We start from the raw sequence: 21,807 nt of genomic DNA on the forward strand, positions 1-21,807 counted from the left end.
GTTTCCATGCTTTTGTTTTACCAGTTTTTCATTATTTGCATTCTTGATGAATGATAGGAAACTCTTTCAACAATCTATTCGGTGATGCTTGCGAATGATTAATGATGAGTGAGTTTACTCTCTTAATGATTCTATAATCTGAAGTAGAGATTCTTAATTTTTAAAATTTTAAATTATTTATCAAGGTAACTGGAATAAAACAAAAAATCATGAATATACTAAGCCATAAAATAAAATAAAAAGGTTTGCATTCCGAGATCTATGCAATGAAAGTGGCAAACTTTGCCGATAGACAATCAACACTTTACTATTTTGAGATGTACACATTCTCTCCGTCTAAAAATTTAAAACTCAATTTTACTATTTTGAAATATCCATAATTTAAAAATTTATTGACAATTTTTCTATTTTTGGTATGCACATCTCATATTTCACTAATATTTTTCAATCACAATTTATTATTTCCTTCGTGTCATAATAGATGTCACATCCTTTTTTTAATTTATTTCATAAAACATGTCACAATTCCTTATAAATCACAATTTATTACTCCCTTTATTTTTTAATCACAATTTATCCTTATAAATCACAATTTGTTACTCCCTTTATTTTTTAATCACAATTTATTATTCTCTTTGTGCCTTCGTCCCATAACAGACGTCACATTTTCCTTTTTAGTTTATTTCATAAAACATGTCACAATTCCTTTATAAGAAAAACTCTTTTAAATTAATTAAATATATTATTTTCTCTCTATAAGTATATCATCTATTATAGGAGTATAAAATTAATATGGATTACTAGAACCATCATTTCTGTTAACTTTTTTGACTTATTATTAAATTTTTTAACTTATCTTTCTTCATAAATCAAATATTTTTTTTTTTAACTTATCTTTGTTCATAAATCAAATAATTTTTTAAAACATTTTGAAGTTATGTTTATCAGCAAACCTCCGATCAAATCCAATCAAACTTTCTATCCCTTCGACTTCAGAAACATGCATTCAATCCAACCACTTTTTAGAAATATGCATTCAATCCAACAACACTTTTTTATAAGCCGATTCAGCCATTCAGGTTGATAATTGATTTGTCAAATTTTAGGCCTATTGTCAATACTAATATAATAAAGTATAAGTAAAAAAAAATTATCCATTTTTCATGATATTATGAATGAAAAAGTATATCATGGCAAATTCTCTGTCAAAATAGTATTTTCTGCAATGAAAGAAAGTGAGATAGAATCTGATTAGGACCAAGACCTCTATTATGTAAGAATATAAGAGTTGTATCAAGAACAAATAATGAAAGAAAGTACAAGATCCATGAACCTTCAAATTAAAGTGTAAACTAGAAAGGTGTGATCATTAAACTCAAAAAACACGCGAAAATTACGAATTAGCTACATCACTTTGGGGGAATCCAGCCTGGTGGATAGCCACCAGGCGGATAGGCAGGAGCCACAGTTGGCGGGTAGGCAGAGCCAACATATGGCTCCTGATATCCGCGATGGGGATGGTTGCACCCAATACCACAAAGCCCTCCATGCTGCGCTGCTTGAAGCTTGTCAGCAGCGTGGTCGGCTTTGGCAGTGTGCATCTTCATCTTCGCTTCGGCTTCCTTCACCTTCCTCCTCTCATGAGCAATCTCTCTCCCTTCCTTGGTCGGCGCCGCCGCTTTCTCCGCCTACATTACAATTAAAATTATCATACTTTCAGTTAACTTAAGTCACTTAAAATACTCCATACGTAGTAAGAAACTCTTTTGAAACTATATGTTTTTTCCCTATAAAAAGTCTATTAAAATACTCCATCTATATATTTTTTCCCCATAAAAAAAACATTTTTCTATAATAAAGTAGAATTCATTTTTTACTTTAATTTTTTTTTTCATTACTTTCTTATTTTACCAATTTCCACTAAAACTTATGTGATTTCAAAAAAATTATTTTAACAAATGAATAAAATATTTTCTCCATTCCATGTTAATAGAGTTGTTTTTCTATTTTAAAAAGTTTCAAATTAATTGAGTTGTTTCTACTTTTGACAAAAAAGTAATTCTCTCTTACTTTATTCTCTTTCCATCTCTCTTACTTTACTCTCTTTTACTTTTTCACCGTCAATTTAACACACTATTTTTAAACTTCGTACTAAAATAAAATATCTCTATTAATAAAGAATGGAGGAAATATATAGTATTAAAAATTAGTCACTCATTCAATTAAAACTTTAAAGTTAGGATTACTAATTTATGAATATAAGATATGAAGTTTCAATATGAATGATTATTGAATACCTTTTCTTGTGCTTTGGCTCTGAGAATTTCGACGTGCTCCTTAGCGACGGCAGCGGCGTCGGCGGCTTTTTGTTTTGCTGATTGCATATTGAGACCGATAAATATGAATATGGTGATGATTTATTTATAGAAACCATTCCACTCTAAGAGACAACACGTGTCCGTGCATGCAGATCCACTTATCTGCTTATTACTACCTCCGTCCTCCAAAATTTGACACAGTTTACCATTTCGGTCCGTTCCTAAAAATTTGACACACTTCACTTTTATCATTTTTAGTAGTGGACCTCATATTTCACTAACTCATTCTTACTCACATTTTATTATAAAACTAATACTTTAAAAGTAGGACCCATATTCCACCAACTTTTTCAACCCACTTTCCATTACATTTCTTAAAACCCGTGCCGAGTCAAAGTGTATCAAATTTTGGGAGACGGAGGTAACTCATGTCTCATGCTGCCAATAAATTGGACCCTAATGGCAACGGAGGGAGTAGTATTTTGTATATTGAGGTTTTAATGTTACTTGAAAGTTGTAACTAGATCCAATTCCATACGCATATGTCGATTGCTGATGATTCAATTTCTTAATTATTACTCCATGCGTCTAATTATAGTTGATGCATTGCGTTTAGACAGAAATTTTAAAAATACTATTGCTTAATAAATTAAGTGAAAAAAATAAATTATAAGAAAATAAATAAATCAATTAATTAAAAGAGAATAAAATAATAGAATGAATAGAGTATATAAATGAAAAAAATACGACTTAAATACAATAAAATTGCAAAATAAAAATAAAAATACAACTTAACTTCAATTGGACAAATGAAGTGAATATTAGTTTAAAATAAACATATACAAAACTCAAAGATATAAATTACACGAAAAACATAAAATTCAATCTAAAAGAATCTACCTACAAATGCTACATTGAGTAAAGGGCTAATTCTTAAGTGATGTGTGGTAAGCGATGTTATTATCTTTGGCGATTTTCTTGAGCAAATTCTCCTTTGCTTCCATGCTTGCTGGCAGTGATGATGACTTACTAACCATCTAAAAAAACAAAAAACAACATCAATATATTATAACTATTTAATTTTTATCTTAAGATGGTAAAAAATTGAATATATGTACCTTCGGATGCACTCCACAGTTATTTTTTATTTCAATGGCACTACATGCAAAATCTTTTCCATATTTGGATGTGAGCTTTTGACGAATCTTTTCCAGCTCTGGGATTAATCCTCCACATCTTGAAGCAGCAAATATCAAGCTAGCAACCATTTCCTTCAAATCACTAGGGCATTCCCTACATGTTCGTTTTCCACATAGTAAAACATAGGAGGTATAAAAAAAATAGAGTTATTATTAAGGGATATTGGTCATAAAAATCATAAACTTTTGATGAATTCCTTATTTCTCACGGACTATAAAAGTGGTATTAAATCAGAAACTTTTGAAAGGGCGCAATTTTTTTCGACTCGTTCCAAATATAATATTTTTATCTTTGTGGCTTAGTCTAAATCATATATGAAACGACGTTGTTTCGACACCCTAATTCTTGAATTAGAAGGTGTCTCGTAGATCTACGAAGAATGAGTCATCGTGAAAAATTTGTACCAGTTTAAAACTTTGTAATTTTTAAAACCACTTTTAAAGTTCGTATGAAATACCAGAATTCACTTAAAGTTCGTATGAAATATCCCATTATTGAAATAGTATTTCTTACTTGCTGTCTACGATCACATCGATTCTCTCAATAAGGAGGCGGCAGTACACCTCGATAATGGCGTACATGTCCAATTTTTTCTGCTCGATGATGGCTAACTCTGCCTGTTAAGGAAACTCAGTCAAACACGCCCAAAAATAATAGCATTAATAATAAAAACATAAATAAAATTGAATTACTTTAGTGAGGGCGAGTCCTAGTCTTGGATATCCTTCTTCTTTCAGCAGAAGGAGGGCGTCTGAGCGCGCTATGTTAAGCTTCACGGTGTGACGGTTCTTCAGGTTTGCGATTCTAGAGACCGCGAGCTTGGCCATCGTCGCCAGCTTGGACTTCGTTTTTGATGGACTCCTTCCAAACAGACAATTCATCTGTCGGTTCCCCATGTAAATGTTGATCTGCAGAAATTTATAATTTGCATAAAATTTCTCTTAACTGTTTTTTTGGCATTTTATCTAATTGCTTTAGGAATCTTCGCCTAGACTATTTATTTAAACTAATGTTTCTATGTCATACTATTATATGACATAATTTCAAAAATTGTTCCCTAACCAGATATTCTTACCTCAAGTTAATTAAAACTGTGAATTAAACCGTATTTTGATCAAACCCTAAAGATTACTATTGTTGTTCATTAACTATCACCTTGATAGTATAGTAGCAAACTCTTCGTTCATTAAAGTATATCTATAAATATATACGGTCATGCTCATTGGTCCCTCGACTTAATTCTCCATAACATTGAACCCTAAATAAAAGAGAGAATTAAAATTAAAAGTTAAATGATTTCTTACCTAATCTATATCTCGATAAACTTCCTGGACAGCGCTGAATTGATCAAAATTAAGCTCCAAAAATTTTCTATGTGGATCCTGTATTTAATGATGTCTGATAGCGTATAATTTATGTGGATAATAATCATATATATAGGGAGAGCTAGGAGTTTCCTAATTAAACTACATGTTATTTTATATTAAGAGATATATATACCGTATATCATTAGTATAGGTCAAATATTAAGTCGCTTTTGTCTACATGCCCAAGTATATCCAAATTGCAACAACTTGCAGTTTACGCTAGATTATGTTTTTTATATCAAAATTAAGGCTAAATTATTTCCTTTAGATTATAATAATCAACCGCTTAAATTTATTTTACGAATCAATTTTGGATTAGTTATGGATTTATCAATAGTATTGTAGATTAATATAAATGCTATTAGAAATATTAGTATAAAATTATGTTACAATTTTTTTTTGTTAATTAACAGTGAAGCTGACATTTTTCGACATAACATGATAATCCGCACGAACATGCACGAAGTTAATGGGTTGATACCCGACAATTTTGTGTTGGATTAGGGTTTAACCTTATTGGGTTAGTTGATCCGTCAATCTGCACGATTTGTCAACTCTGGGATAACTGTTACTTACGAACAAATTATAGTGAATTTGGTTAGACAAGAAACTCCTCGTAAATTCCCAAGCCTTAATCGAAATACTATAAATTTCTCCTATAAATTTCCCCACTTATCGAATACTATTATATATCATCAAACAACTCCCTTCTCTTAATTGAAAATATCAAGATCGAGCCTCACCTCCAACCCCAAAGCAGAGAGACTCCACAAAAGCGAAGCAGAGAAATGAAGTGGAAAATTAAATAAATACAGAGAAGAATACAAATAGGGGTAAACAATGAAAGAAAATTACGTCAGAAATAAGGAACTGGACTTGGAGAAATTTGGAGAAGAAGAACGCCATCAACTTTACTCATTTTTATCTCTCGCACTTTATTATCTCTATATTATTTTAATTATATATAACACAATTTCTTAATCATCCTGGCTAAAAGAAATACCCTAATTTAGTTGGGACAATGAGGAGTATTTAAGTATATAACTTATTTAGTTTTTGACATATTAATTTAGTTTTATTAAACCTAATTAATATGCAAGACATTAGAAAAACAGTTAATTATTAATAGGATTCATTGATTTAATTTTATCGATACATATATAATTAAAATAATAACATGAATGTCATTGTAATTTTTATAAAATTATGTCTTAATTTTCGTTGTAACTTTTAATGAATAAAATGATAAGTTCTTTAGTTTTAAAATTAGAGAAGTTAAAAAAATAATCTTATCGTAGATGGGGCAAATGAAAAGTATGATGGAGTACTATATTTTTATCAATCTAATAAGTTGTTTTAGTTATTAAATTCTTACATAAATTGTACAAAATTGTATAAATTAAATGATAAGCTCAACCCATCTATACAATAACTCTCATTATATTACTACAAATCTACAATTATTATTTCATAGTAATATGTAATTTGATATAAAACCATATTTATCCACGTATACACACACTTTTCTAGAAAATTATAAAAGGGGAATTTTGAAAACAATAACGTGAATGTCATTGTTGTAAAACTATGTTATAATTTTTCGATGTGTATGCACCTAATTGATTGCCATTATTGGAAACTTTGATTAATTGTATATAAATAACGTAAATCTTATATAACTATTTTAAGTATGTGTATGCAATTGGTTGATTTATAAAATTGCTTACTTTTATATTTTGGGGCTGTATATTTAAAGAGTTTTACATGTTTGTGTGATTTTTAAATGTGAATTATTGTGATGAAATTAAATTGAGTTGTACATGGGGGTGTGACACTAGTTGTTATAATGTCTTAGAAGTGATTTACATAATCAACTTGAATCATTATTATAAGGTTGACATTTTAGCAATCCTAAAAATATTTCAAAAAAATCAATTTTATGTAATTTTCTTTATTTAAATTATTTTTTCAGGAACCATATATTAAATTAATGATAGTATTATGATGATTCTAACAAAATCTCAATTGCATATGTTCGTACTAAAAAATTTACATAAAAAAATTAATTTGTATATAATGACTCAAGTTCAATATAGATAAATGACCCTAGTTCAGTTTAATGGTCAAAAAATGTATGTGTGTTTTCGAATAGTATATGTGTATATAATGCATCTGTCAGTCAGACGTGTTTACCTCTATGATGTCATGTTCGTATGTATAACGATGAAGCGCAGCTTAGTTGGTCACACGTTTTCTCTCTAACCAATAAGTTAGAGGTTCGAGTCACCACAAAGGTAGTAGACAGAGAACCATTATTGATCATTTTTCAGAAAATGCAATCCATATATATAGAGAGAGATGAGCACTAATGTTCTTCGACCAATTAGAGTAATAACATACCACCAATATCATCCATAGAATTTGAATCTGGATGGTCAAAATTCATGGAACCTGGGTCGCATGCATTGTACAGTATATATATGGTTGCATAGTAGGAGTAACGAGGAGAAAAAATAGAAAATCCTAATTTTAAATTTAAATTTAAGGAATCCCAAAAAATAAGGATAACAAATTGTGGAGTTGATTTTCGCGGAACTTAGTTTTTGGTTTTCCAGATATTGCATCACATGGGTTAATATGTTATGTTGTATTGCCATGATAAATATTTTGCATTAACTGCCTACAAAAATGAACAATTATTCATGTGAATGTATGTTTTTTTTTATACGACAATTAATACAAAAATGTTTATCACTGCAATGCAACTTGTTTACAAATGAAGCAATTATTTTGTATCTGTTTTTTTATTATATCAATGAATTGATTGTTTGTTTTCATTTTTTATACAGTAATTAATGCAAAGTATTTACCATGGCATGCACCATGTTAATCAATGTGATGCAATTATCTTGAAAACTAAAAACTAAATTAGCGGAAATAAAGTTTATGATTTGTCTCCAATATGTTTTGGGATTCCTTGAAACAAATTTTGGATTCTCTGTTTTTTCTTGACGTTATACGCGATCTGTGAACATTTATAATTATATATTGTACGCTGCAATTAGGGTTTCTTGAATTTTGACAATTTTGAATTAGTTCACTCTTAATTATTTCCCTAAAAAAAGAAAAAACTAACTCCCTTCCTCAATATAGTACAGCACTACAGCCCATCCACCTCAACTAACTAGTCACAATAATCAAACTACTCAAACGTGTATCATGCTCTATATTATTCCTGTAGATATTTCTTTTCTTTTTCTTTTTTCTGTTCGCACAACTGAATATTTATTTTTTAATATATCCCCACTCACATTTTATTATTCTCTCGGTCCCCTAAAATTTATCACAACATTTTCTTTGCACTAGTTTTGTAAAAATAATATAAATAGTTAAAGTAGGGAGAGAATAAAGTATGAAGGAGAATTATGTAGAGAAAAGTCTTAACTAAATTATTTTCTCTCTTACGTTACACTCTTTCTACTCTAACTATTTATTAATTTTTACAAAACGAGTGCAGGAAAGAAGTGTGACAAACTTTCAAGCGGAGGAAGTATTCCGTCCCATAATAGATGGCACACTTGGGGAATGACACAGGATTTTAAGATATGTTGTTTTGTGTGGTGAGTGGAGAGAGAGAAAATAGTATATTTATATTAATGTGAGACAGAACTTTTTTCTAAAAAAGAAAATGTGACATTAGGAGAAACTAAAAAGGAAAGTGTGACATCTATTATGGGACGGAGGGTGATGCAGTTATAGAAGATAAGATTTGGAGGCTAAGAAGATTATATTTTAGGTTTTATTTATTTCCTAGTTAATAGAATTAGTTGATGAAAAAATATTATGAGTAATTGTTTGTAACATCCCGGAATTTAGAACCCTAATTTTAGAGCCCTAAAATTTATTATCGATGACGTGGAAGATGTGAATTATTTGATAAGTGAATTTATTACATGAGTTTATTTGATTGAGAAGTTTGAAAAGTTAAATTTGTTGACTATTATGATGTGGCATATGTGATTAATTAATTTATGAGATGAATTATTTGATTAAGGGTGAGTGGGAATATTAGAGAAAATTTCCATAAATACTAGGCACTATTTCTTTGTGATTTTCGAAAATCACATGTAGAAGAAAGGAATTGTTTTATTTTATTTGACCTCTTATTTGATTTCTTTCCATACCTAGAATTTAAATATTCTACCAAATCTTTCCATACTTCAAGAGATCCTTACCATACCTTATTTTAATTAATATTCAAAAAAATCCATGCCTTAATTAGGCTCAAAATACACGCCTATTTCTAGGCCAATGGGGGAGAATTTTTATTTTATTTTGCTCCGTGATATTTTATTCTACTCCGTAAAATATACCAAAACGAAACCATGGCTAGTTAGAGGACCTAATTTTCGAAAATTGCCATGCTTGATACCTAGTCTATTTTTGTTAATTCTTCTTCCCTACTTCACAATATTATTTTATTTTATTTAATTGGGGAGAATGAGATCTTACCAAATATTCTATTCTAATTACCTAAAGATCTTGTTGAGCACTATAAATAAGAGAGACATCAACCCTAGCCCCCATAATTTTCGGCCCCCACCCTCCCACACACTCTCTCAATTTTTCTTCTACATTACTCCATTAATCCTTCATCCTTTGAGAAGAAATTGAAGTTTAATCCAAGAACTTTGAAGAATCAAGGCTAATACTTGTTTTCTACCGATTGTTTTTCGCTAAAAAGGTATTTTTGTTTAAGAGTTATGTTTGTTCTTCTTCTACCTCTTCTTTTTCTTCTTCTAACCGATTAATCGGTCTTCTTGAACCCTCATGCATCTTGGTTGAGTGAAAGAGGGATAAAAGGGATGTGGGGACGTGTATGTGTGTGTGCCGTGTGTGTGTGTGGCGTGTGTGTGCGTGTGCCGTGTGTGTGTGTGTTGATGTGTTGTGTAGTGTGTGTTTGATGGTTAAGTCTTCGTGTGCGATAAACATGATCTTGATTAATTAGTAATGATAAGATAAATCGTTGGGAAAAGGGAAAAGTAATGAGACATGCATGAGTAAGAGTAGTATTGAATCTAATTTGTGATATGTGCCTATGTGATTAAAAGGTGAAACTTTGTGTGACATCTCTAACCCGAAACATGCGTCAATTTGCATACTGATAGATATTCATTTATTAGTGTATATTTATAGTGTTATTTACATAATTGTATGTTATACATATATAGGAATATGTAAACGTGTGCATGGGATATATATTGTGTATTTTGACTAGTATCTTAATAATTAAGTAAGCTTAATTTTATATATTTTTATTTAGAATATTAAATGATTATTTTTGTTCATAATGTATATGGGTGACACGTATCACTATGATTAACTATATACATGCCATTTGGGTTACTAATATTTTAATTAATAGACATAAGTCGGCAAATAACCGAGACATTTTCGTACTACTACTATATATATATATATTCTATAGGAATATTGGAAAAAAAACTTAGAAGAAAAATAGAGGGAGGAAAAACAAATAGAAGAAAGGATCGCGAGCTGTTAAATTAGGAAGAGAGAGAGAGTGAGTTCAACCCGAGGACCATTAATTTGGATTAAAGATCTGTAGATGAAGCTTAAGGAATCAAGGAATTCGACTATATCATCCGTCGTAATCAGGCGTGTATAAATCACACTTTTAATTTTACATATTTTATGTGATTGATTGCTACGTGTTAAATTGAAGTGAATATTTGAATTATATGATATGAGACTAAATGGTTATGTGTTACTTGATATTGATGGTGAAATGTGATGTGGATATATGATTTGTGCAATGGATATGTTTATCTATAGTATTGGAGTTAATTGATGAAATATATGGGTATGTAATTGGTGCAATGGATATGATTGATGCATGGTATTGGAATTATTTGAACCATGGAATTAAAGAGGATATGTGACAGTCTTGCTCTGGATCTGATATACAATGGAAAAAGACCTACGGGTCATATTCAATGATAATGGACCTACGGGTCAAAGAATATATGCAAAGAGGGACCTTCGTGGAAAGGTCAAATCAAAGAGGGGCCTTCGTGGAAAGGTTAATATGCAAAGAGGGGCCTTCGTGGAAAGGTCAAAAAGCAAAGAGGGGCCTTCGTGGAAAGGTCAAATAATGAAAAGGGACCTACGGGTCGTATACAATGGAAATCCCGGGCAGATACCAGGCTTGATGTGTCACAGAATAATAAAAAGAATGGAGAGGCATATGCATATGAATGTTAAATTGTTTATGATATTTATTACTTCCGGTGATATATTTTGATGAAAGAATGAGTTTGATATATGTGTGTGAAATTAAAGGTAATATTTATATACACTGAGTTGTGGCTCATATAAACCACTAATATTTTTCAGGAATAAGATATCAATGATGCGTGGGTTGATGTGAGTTACAGTTATTATAAGGGTCGGCGGCTGACGCATTTTTGGCAACCTTCTCCTCCTCATCATTTTTGCATGTAGATAAATGTATAGTATATAGAGTGGTGAGAGGGTCCCACTACAGTTTAGAATATTTTGAAATATGTACCTGATGTAATATGTGAATTTTATGTAGTTTACACGTGGATCATTCATTTTAAATTTTGAATTTATTTATTATAAGTCTATACGTCAAGAAAGATTTGGGTGTGACACTTTGGTTGCGAAGCCGGATAACGGAAAAGCGAATCTACTTGAAAACTAAGCAGTCGAGGTGGGCTTTACTCTAAAAACTCTCTTTTATTTTATCAAAATGTTGTTCGGGGTTATAAGGGTGGTTTAACTGTTATGTCATGCCTATGTTTGTTTAAATGTGATTGTTGGATATGCTTATACGAATTCGGGTCTGTGTATGGGCCGCAAGCCCTACCAGGCTGTGTACACAATGGGATCGAGAGCCGTCCTTGCTAGTCGGCCGGTCTCGTGGGCGAAAAGTGTGTCCACACTTTCGTCGCACCATGGAATGTTTGTGATTGTTAATTGATGAGAAAATGGGAGGTTATTTTGACTGGCCAGTCTATGAAAATACATTTTGTGATACTCGTGATATTCCTTTTATAACTGCTTAAAACTCGAGTTCACTTGGTAAGGGTGGCATAACTTATAAAATGTTTTGGCAACGAGCTCGCTGAGTATTTCCAAATACTCAGCCCTGCATGTGTTTTCCTTATGTGCAGGTTGAATGACGACGAGTGGTGGCGGGTGTTGAGCAGATTAATGAATTAAAAAGGATATGTTGAACTTCAAGCGTAGTTGTGTCTTCATACATAGCTATACTTTCTCTTGGTCGTGTTCCGCTGAATTTTTGATACTCTTTAGAATTTTTTTTTTTAATATTTGCATCTTGCCTTCGGTTTGAAGCCTTAGTCTTTTCTTGTGATGTGTCTTGGATAATGAGCCGTGCTCTTAAGATATTTTGATCGCCATTTATGATATTTTTCTTCCTTTAATCTTCTAGGTTAAGTTGTTGTATTTAATACTCTGATATCTCTTTCAATTCTTTTGGTCAGTACTCTTTAAATGAAACCCTAGTCTGTGTTTACTTCTTTGGAGTCGGTTTCGGGTAGCAGCCGCCGCATTTATTGTACCCTAGGAGGGCGGGCTGTTACATTGTTCTTCCTTCTACAAATTAATTTTTCCTATTTTGATTATTTTCCTTTTAGTTATTTTCCTTCTAGTTTTATTTTCCATAAGTTTAGGATTTTCATTTGCCTATATAAAGGCTTCATTGTTGAACTGAAAAGACGGACTTTGATTAATAATATTATTTTCGTTTTTTCACAGAAACTAGGGTTTCTTTGATTAATTCTTCGTTCAGTCTTTTTCTCCATATGTTTTGCATCATTTAATATCATGATCCAAGTTGATTATCAATGGTTGAACGTAGACATGGCGGTAGACGTGGCGATGCTTGTGGCGGCGGTCGTGGTGGGGGACGTGGAGATCTCCCAAACGAAGAGGTTGCACGACAACGTGATCTACGCGACATCGAGAACGATGATCTGAGACAAACAACAGGTTTGAGACCTCCATCGCGACATCGAGAACAGTGATCTGCGAAAATAGGTCTGAGACCTACAGCGACGATCGGCGCGACCGGAGAAGCGTCGTGGAAAATCCAACCAGATGAGTTCTATTGCGCCGGAGCGTCGTTCAATAGACGATCCATTATTCAGCGACGTCTTTACATCATATGATGCGGATGAACTGTCGAAAAATAGTAATAGCAATATATTTTCGATGCCGGTGTATGATACGCCTGTATACGATGAGGATATATTCTGTGAGCTCCCCGAACCACCGAAAAATAGTAACAACAAAATACTGTCGATGTCGGTGTATGACAAGCCTGTATACGACAAGGATATATTGCTGATGCCGGTGTATGATAAGCTCGTATACGACGAGGATATATTGTCGATGCCTGTGTATGATAAGCCGGTATACGACGAGGATATATTCTATGAGCTCCCTGGATTAATGCACAAATCTCCGTCTCCTTCTGTGAAATTTGACGACGTTGTCGAAGACGAGGGCGTTGTCATCCATGGCGATGAGGAGTACGACGAGGTTGAAAGGGGAAACCGCCTCCTACAGCCCATGGCTGGGAATTTGTTGACTAAAGAACTTGAAGACTTTAAGAGCAATCCAGCATCTGATTCAGTTAATAAGCACTAGAGCCATTTAATGATTCAGAGAATTATATACGTACATAACCACTCTGTCGACAAATGGGCTGGAGTTAGTGAGGCCAGAGGAGACTATCCATTTAGCAACCACACGCTGACTTTTCAGTCCTATGATGCATCTGCAGCTCATGACCAAAAACTTGATGGATTAATACATAAAGATGTATTAAAACTTTGGAGACCACTTAACTAGCAGGACGATGATTGTTGTAGTCGGAGAAATTTTCAATAGGTTAAGATGCTATTTCAATAAAGCAGACTCGAGGACAGACTCGAGGATGAGACTTTTTTGAGAAGGGGAGTATGATGCAGTTATAAAAGACAAGATTTGGAGGCTAAGAAAATTATATTTTAGGTTTTATTTATTTCCTAGTTAATAGAATTAGTAGATGAAAAAATATTAGGAGTAATTGTTTTTCCTTCTACAAATTAGGTTTTCCTATTTTGCTTATTTTCCTTTTAGTTATTTTCCTTCTAGTTTTATTTTCAATAAGTTTAGGATTTTTCTTTGTCTATATAAAGGCTTCATTGTTAAACTTAAAAGACAGACTTTGATTAATAGTATTATTTTCGTTTTTTCACCGAAACTAGGGTTTCTTTGATTAATTCTCCGTTCAGTCTTTTTCTACATACGCTTTGCATCAGAGGGAGTACTATCTAAAAATAGGACTCACATTTCCACGGCCCGCAGAGACAACACAATTGATTCTGGAGGACGGATTTGCAAAAATGACTCACATTCCAACAGCTTTTTCTACCACCTTCTTTTACAAAGTCAACAATTTCTTAAAATCTAGGCCAATAAAAAATGTGACATTTTATTTGAATTTTAAAAAATTGATGTGTTATTGTTTAAAGTAGATAGAGTAAACTAAGCGAGAGAATATACTACTCTCTTCATCCCTATGTAGTAGAGGCGTTTCTTCTCGACACGAGATTTAAGAAAAGTTGGGTTATGTGAGTTAAGTAAACGAATAATAAAGTAGGAAAGGAAAAAGGTAGAAAGATGAAAAGAGAATAAAGTAACAGAGTGTAAAGTAAGAGAGAAGAAAAGTTGTTGTTTTTTGCCAAAAAGGAAACGACTCAGCTACAGTGGGACAACCCAAAAAGAAATATGACTCAGTTACAGAGAGACGGAGGGAGTAAAAGAGAAGATAACGTATTTGACAAAAAAGAAAATAATTTAACTACCTAGGAATAACTGAAAAAGAAATACTCCCTCCGTCCCACTTTAGGAGTCCCGGTTTACTACTTTTGGGTGTCCCACTTTAGGAGTGCCGGTTGGAATATTCCATTATTGGTAATAGGCCTCACATTCCTCTCACCTTTTCTCACTCATATTTTATTATAAAACTAATATATAAAAGTAGGACTCACATTCCACTATCTTTTTTACATTTTATTATAAAACTAATATATAAAAGTAGGACTCACATTCCACTATCTTTTATCATCAACTTTCCTTTATATTTCTTAAAACTCGTGTCGAACTCAACCGGGACTTCTAATGTGGGACAGAAGGAGTACAACTCAACTACCTTGGAGTACAAGGATATCGAATAAATTGGGTCTTAAGTAGTTACTTCTGCGTAAATATTTTTATAAAAATTGAAATGTAAATTTTTTAAATTAACATAGATTTTCAACTTTTAGACCATCTCCAATAGTATACTAAAATCTAAAATGATAGGTAACTAGCTTTAATAGTGCTCAAAAACTAATCCCATTTTTGGTTTTTGAGTGAAAAATACCTATATTTAGGTTTACACTTAACCAAAACCAAAAAAAATTCAAATTTTGTGAGTAAAAAATGCATAATATAGAGATTATTCATTTAAGTTTGAGTTTAGCGTAAATTATTGGAGTAAAATCATATTTAATGTCACATTTACACTAAAATGAGTTTGAGTTTTGTGTAAATAATTAGTGATGCTGTTGCGAGATAGGTTTTGTCATGTACTCTGTTGAATGTTCATTCTATTTAAATCGATACTCCCTTCTTCCCTGATAAATGAGTACTCACTCCGTCCGTGAAAAAAGTGTCTTATTTTATCATTTTAAGATGTTTGCGATTTAAAGTCTCATTTATCTTTTCATTCAAAGTGGGTGGACTTCACCATTCACCTAAATCATTACTCTCACATTCTATTATAAAATAAATATATAAAAGTGGAGTCACATTTCAATAATTCATTTCCTCATTTTTCTTCACAAAGTCAAAATACATTCTTAAAATTCATGCCAAATCAAAATAGGACTATAAATAGAGGATGTAGGGAGTATAAATCTTTAGTAGGGCACGATGTGAAATTGGTAAATTAAGAGAGATGAAGAGAAAATATAGAGAAAGTAATGTTAGTAAATAGTGAGATCCTTATTACTAATTGGAATAACTTAAATACTCCTAAATTTAAAAATATATTATAAGAGACTAACTAAAAAGAAAATAGTTCATATTTACCGAAAGAAGCATGTTTATTAAATATAAATATGGAGTAATCTTTAATAGTTTCTTCGTCCACCATTAATTCGTACACTTAGATGCGGCACGGTTTTTTAAAAATGTAATAGAAACTAAGTTGAAAAAATTAATCGAATTTGAGTCAATAGATAAGTTTCGCCATTTTAGTCAATCTTTAGACCAAGTTCAAAAAGAAAAGTTGTCAACCAATACTAATCCTACACATCATTCTAAATGTGAATCCACAATCCACTAACACTCATTTCACTACATTTTCCCTCCATCTCTCTTACTTTTCTTATCTCTCTCTTACTTTACCAATTAAACACTAAATCCCGAGCCATTCACAATCTTGTCTATTTTTCATGGACGGAGGAGAATTAGTTTTATACTAATAAATATAAGTGGAAATGAGTTAGTGTAATGTGGGATTCAATACCAAAAGTAGTACTACTTCATATGTCCCATTTTAGGAGTCATAGATTTAGTCTGTCTCACATTAGGTGTTCCAGTTAAAATATTTCATAAATGGTAATAAGCCCCGCATTCTACTATCACACTCCACTCACATTTTATTATAAAACTAATATATAAACATAAGACTAACATTCCACTATGTTTTTCAACTAATTTTCCTTTAAATTTCTTAAAACTCATCCGAATTAAATTAAGACTCCTAAAGTAGGATGGGAGGAATAAAAAGTAAGTGTGACAATTATTGGTGGATGAATAAAAAAAAAACTAATGACGAGTAAAGGCTGACAAAAGAGGTAGGAGTATTTGTTTTCTTATAGAATGCACTATTCACTTTTTAACTCACAAAATAATACTCCCTCCGTCTCATTCAAGATGGTCACCTTTCTTTTTTTGTTTGTCACAATCAAGATGGCCACTTTCCTATTTTGGAAATAGCCCTCTCTCTCATCTCTCCTCATTAAAATATTCAACTACTTTTTTCATCTCTACTTTATTCCACCTAACAACACTTTCTAAAATCTCGTGCCACTCAAGAATGTGGTCATCTTGAGTGAGACGGAGGGAGTACTCTATTCGTCCCCTGTTAAGTGTCCTATTTGGTTTCGGCATGCATTTTAAGAAATGTAAAGAAAAGTGAGTTGAATAAGTTAGTGGAATATGAGTCTCACTATATATACTCCTGTATTAATTTTATACTGAAAATATGAGTGAAATAAGTTAGTGGGTTGTGGCGGCTGTTAGGTTTGGTATACTGAAAAGCATGTTTCGAGCAAGGTTCGCGCGAATAGAATCTTGCTTGTATACGTAAAACTCTACAATCCACTTTTAACCAGATTCAGTATTATTCGAGCAGTCTCGCACGAATAGAATCACTATTATTATTACATTGTGTTTGCTTGTGCATTTATAAGATGTTTTACAAACATTTAAATGCATAAGAAGTAAACAAAGTCTAAGTCTTTTGCTTAGTAGACCGGTTGTGGGCGTCGTCCACTTTAAGGTAACACGGTCAGATCTATGCAATGCTTTGCAAAAGAAAAAGAAGAATTTCACAACCTAGATAGGCTTTGGCTACCTAACGTGAAAGGTTGCAATGTCAGTCCACATATTTCTAAGCCTTACTGAAATAATTTGACATTGGTGTGGTATAGCACTGAACGGATCTAACAGCAAGACGTGTCATTATGCTATCTACTGAAAGACTAGGTCTTGATAAAATGTTATTTCTTAATCTACATATGTTAGCATTGAGCATACGGTATTGATTATGCACTACTTTGACTTATCAAATGGTGCGGGTTTTTCGCAACCCAATAATCCTGATATATTGGGTAGTGGTGATTAATATCTAGCGGTGCTAGGATTGCTATTATGTTGAAACGTGCACGAGGTGAGTCTCGTTTGATAATGTCCTCAAGAGGAGCTCGAACAAGGTTTTATTATTCGGAAAACTGGCCAGTTGGAGTTTTATTACTCTATGAATAATAAATAAGTGTTTCTTGCTAAGTCCACTCTTGGAATTAATAAGATATTAATTAATTAAGTCCATAGCAGACATTAATTAATTAATGGACATTTATATCTTAAGCGCGGGAAATAAATAATAAATAACGGAAACCCGGATTACTTGTAATTTCGGATTTGGATGGGGAGAGTTCAATATTACTTCTGTAGTGGCTGCTCGTAATATTCCAATATAAGCTTGTATTAAATTGTGGGTTCAATTTAATTAGTAAAAAGCTAATTGGGGGAGCCCATATCCAAAACCTTCCATAGATCCCTGTCTGGGCCCATAAGGAACTTAATATAAATAGGAGAATAAATGAGACAGAAGAATCACAATTTTCATACTTGAAATTTTTCGAAATTTTCGGCCCCCCCAGCTGAAGGAGATTTCGATTTCTACTCCTTTTCCCAAAAGGATTTCTTCTGTCTTCTTTATTCGAGTCCTAGTATTTTGATAAGATCAGCCCACCCTGATATCGAGATACAGTTCGGGAACCAGAGAGAAGATCTGTGGTCTAGTATTGAAGATCATCATGTGGAGAAGGCGCGAGCAATCGTCGATTCTTTGGAGAATCAAATCGGTAACTCTAAACCGTAGTATTCATGTTTAGGATTTACTTTCTATGAGCATGAATTATTTGCGTTCTAGCATGCAATTTTCTGTTTAACATGTGAATTGATTAATCGCATAATCGGTCAAATAGATCCGTATCTAATTTATTTGTTTTGTACAAGACACCAAACCCCAGCAGCGGCTAGTTATCATTTACGATAAAATTAAAATAACACTGAGGAATGGACGAAAATAACAAAATATGATACTTAATGGGGATGGAGTAAGTAATGTACTGCTGTTACATAATCACTTTTAAGTCATAAGTTAGGAATATGAAGAGTAAAATAAGAGGGATAAGTGTTGACTTTTATTAAAAGAGGAAATGTGCCAACTTTAATTGAACATCCTAAAAAGGAATATGTTCCAACACTAATGAAATCGAAGTAATACTTCCTCCGTCAATGAAATAATGTCCCGTTTTGCTATTTTGGAATGTCCGTGATTTAAAGTCTCGTTTATTTTTTTTTCATTTTCGATAAGGGACCACCGTTCACGTAACTTATTATATTTTTATTATAATATTAATATATAAAAATAAGTTCTATTTTTTACTAACTCATTCTCTCATTTTTTATAAGATTAAATAATTTCTTAAAAAATAAAATACTATCACTATAAAAAAATGTGGTTCACTTTATGCGGGAATTAATAATACTGCTTACTATAAACGACCGTGCACGCAACAGCATCACCAAACACCTCTTCTCTCACCAAACTCACCTTTTACTACACTCGCTTTCGCTTTGCTCTAACACCAAACGCTACTCTCTTCTCAACAATGGTGGCCCAATCGGGGAAATGGATGGTGCTCGCGGCCACCATTTGGATACAGGCCTTCACGGGGACTAACCTCGACTTTTCGGCCTACTCTTCCGAGCTCAAGTCGGTTTTGGGGGTTTCGCAGGTCCAGCTCAACTATCTCGCCACCGCCTCCGACCTCGGCAAGGCCTTGGGCTGGTCGGCAGGTCTTGCCGTCATGTGGATGCCGCTTTGGGCGGTAATGTTCGCCGCCGCGGCGATGGGGCTCGTCGGCTACGGCGTGCAATGGCTCGTCGTTGCTAAAGTGATTACGCTGCCGTATTCCGTGGTTTGTTGTTTTCTCTTTTCCCCCAATTTGATTAGGTTTTGCTGATTCACCTCCAATTTTCTATATTATCGAGTTACAGTAAAATGCAAGAATGCAATCTCGTAATCTTGCAAATTCGCTAGTAATTTGATTTGGTTGGATTGATCTGGAAATATTTGAATTCCTGAAGAAATCTTATTCCTTCATACTCCTTTTACATTGGTGTTATTGATCTTCAATTTGATGAATTTCTCTTGATGATGCATTGGTGTCTCAATCCTCTATTCGTATTACTATCTGCTCCTTTGTATATGAAATTTTGCATCACTGAATTGAAATGCCAATGTGTGTTTGTGTGTGCGTTTCTCCCCAATTTTAATCATTTATAGTGATTGACTTGATTGAATTGATCCCTAAATTTTAACTGTAGGTATTTATACTTTGCTTGTTAGCTGGTTGCAGCATCTGCTGGTTCAACACAGTCTGCTTTGTTCTCTGCATCAAGAATTTCCCCTCTGCAATGCCGTTCGCGCTCTCCCTCACCGTCAGCTTCAATGGTGTAAGCGCTGCTCTGTACAACCTCGCAGTGAAGTCAATCGACAGTTCCTCATCAGCTGTTTACCTCCTTCTCAATGCATTGATCCCCCTCTTCATATCCGTTGTGGCTCTGATTCCCATTCTTCACCAACCTCCTCCTCTATATTCTCCGGATCCTGATGTTGTGAAGCGCGACAAACGCACGTTCCTCGGGCTAAATGTGCTAGCTTTCTTCACAGGCCTGTATCTCCTCTTCCTCCATCCATCAGATTCATCAATGGCCCGCCTCCTCTTGTATGGCGCCATCTTTCTCCTGATCCTCCCTTTAGGGATCCCCGGCATTTTTTACGACGGAGAGTGGCTTAACCGCACAATCTCCTCTAGCTTCATTCTTGCTGCTGATGATGATGAGGCTGATAATCTCCAGCTACATAAACAGCTCCTTAGCCGTGAAAATGAACCAGCCTACTCCGCTGCACCTAATGGCATTTCCAGAGAGAACAGCAGTGTTGAAGAAGGTAGTTCCGGTGAAACAGTGATGCTCGGGGAAGAACACAAAGCAGGAATGCTCGTCCGAAGGTTGGAGTTCTGGCTATACTACATCGCATATATCTGTGGGGGAACTTTAGGGCTTGTGTACAGCAACAATCTTGGGCAGATTGCTCAGTCGCTCGGGCATGGTTTGATGACATCAAAGCTCATCGCCATATACGCCTCCTTCTCCTTCTTCGGCCGCCTCCTCTCCGCTGCTCCCGACTTCATACCAATGTAAGCAAGTAGGCACACCGATCATCTTCCATTTTGCATATATTTGCAGAAACTTAAATTATCATATTTGCAGGAATAAGGTTTCCTTCTCAAGAACTGGTTGGCTGGCCATCGCTCTCCTCCCCACGCCAGTCGCCTTCTCCCTTCTCGGTGCATTTGGAGGCAACGCCCTGGCGATCCAAGCAGGGACAGCTCTGATCGGGCTGAGCTCGGGCTTTATATTCGCTGCCGCGGTTTCAATAACCTCGGAGCTCTTCGGGCCATGTGGTGTGAGTATGAACCACAACATCCTCATCACCAACATACCCATTGGATCCCTCGTCTACGGCTACCTGGCAGCAACAGTTTACGACTCCAATGCCACGCCCGGTGCTGCAGGCTTAGGCGAGGCGTTGGTGTGTATGGGGAGAGAGTGCTATTGGCTGACATTTGTGGGGTGGGGCTGTGTTTCGGTTGTGGGAGTAGTGTGTAGTGTGATGCTGTTCTTGAGAACTAGGCATGCTTATCACAGATTTGGGACAAGTAGAAGACCAACTATCTGTCTTAGTGAGCTAGTACACACAGGTTGATAATCTTGTATGATTGATTGCACATTAACAAAATGATTAACAAAATTTAAAGAAAAATTTGAATTTAGATGAGTTTTCTGATTTTCGCATCGAGGTAGATAACCCATCTAGGGGTAATTCTATAAAATAATGAGTTTTTAGAGTATAATTTCACTGATGAATACATAAATGAAATTCTCTAACATCTTGTTTC

General features: G+C 33.8%; 3 protein-coding genes across 3 annotated transcripts; 1 reads left to right on the top strand and 2 right to left on the bottom strand.

The window, feature by feature from the left end:
* Positions 1-1,248: 1,248 nt before the first annotated feature.
* ATLEA4-1 (Late embryogenesis abundant protein, group 1 protein) lies at positions 1,249-2,388 on the bottom strand. Its single transcript, XM_048127786.2, has 2 exons — positions 2,298-2,388; positions 1,249-1,688 (listed from the first exon to the last, which is right to left on the bottom strand). Exons 1-2 carry the CDS (start codon positions 2,382-2,384, stop codon positions 1,410-1,412), a joined length of 366 nt encoding a protein of 121 aa, XP_047983743.1. The 5' UTR covers positions 2,385-2,388; the 3' UTR covers positions 1,249-1,409.
* An 856-nt stretch (positions 2,389-3,244) lies between these two features.
* On the bottom strand, positions 3,245-4,417 carry LOC125220372 (uncharacterized). Its single transcript, XM_048122541.2, has 4 exons — positions 4,211-4,417; positions 4,032-4,135; positions 3,437-3,611; positions 3,245-3,355 (listed from the first exon to the last, which is right to left on the bottom strand). Exons 1-4 carry the CDS (start codon positions 4,412-4,414, stop codon positions 3,245-3,247), a joined length of 594 nt encoding a protein of 197 aa, XP_047978498.2. The 5' UTR covers positions 4,415-4,417.
* A 14,948-nt stretch (positions 4,418-19,365) lies between these two features.
* LOC125219313 (protein NUCLEAR FUSION DEFECTIVE 4-like) lies at positions 19,366-21,681 on the top strand. Its single transcript, XM_048121254.2, has 3 exons — positions 19,366-19,761; positions 20,171-21,045; positions 21,119-21,681. Exons 1-3 carry the CDS (start codon positions 19,453-19,455, stop codon positions 21,612-21,614), a joined length of 1,680 nt encoding a protein of 559 aa, XP_047977211.1. The 5' UTR covers positions 19,366-19,452; the 3' UTR covers positions 21,615-21,681.
* Positions 21,682-21,807: the final 126 nt, after the last annotated feature.

The sequence above is a fragment of the Salvia hispanica genome, chromosome 1, assembly GCF_029641045.1.
Source record: "Salvia hispanica isolate PSC_SH4W2 chromosome 1, Shi_PSC_v1, whole genome shotgun sequence".
Classification (NCBI taxonomy): domain Eukaryota; kingdom Viridiplantae; phylum Streptophyta; class Magnoliopsida; order Lamiales; family Lamiaceae; genus Salvia; species Salvia hispanica.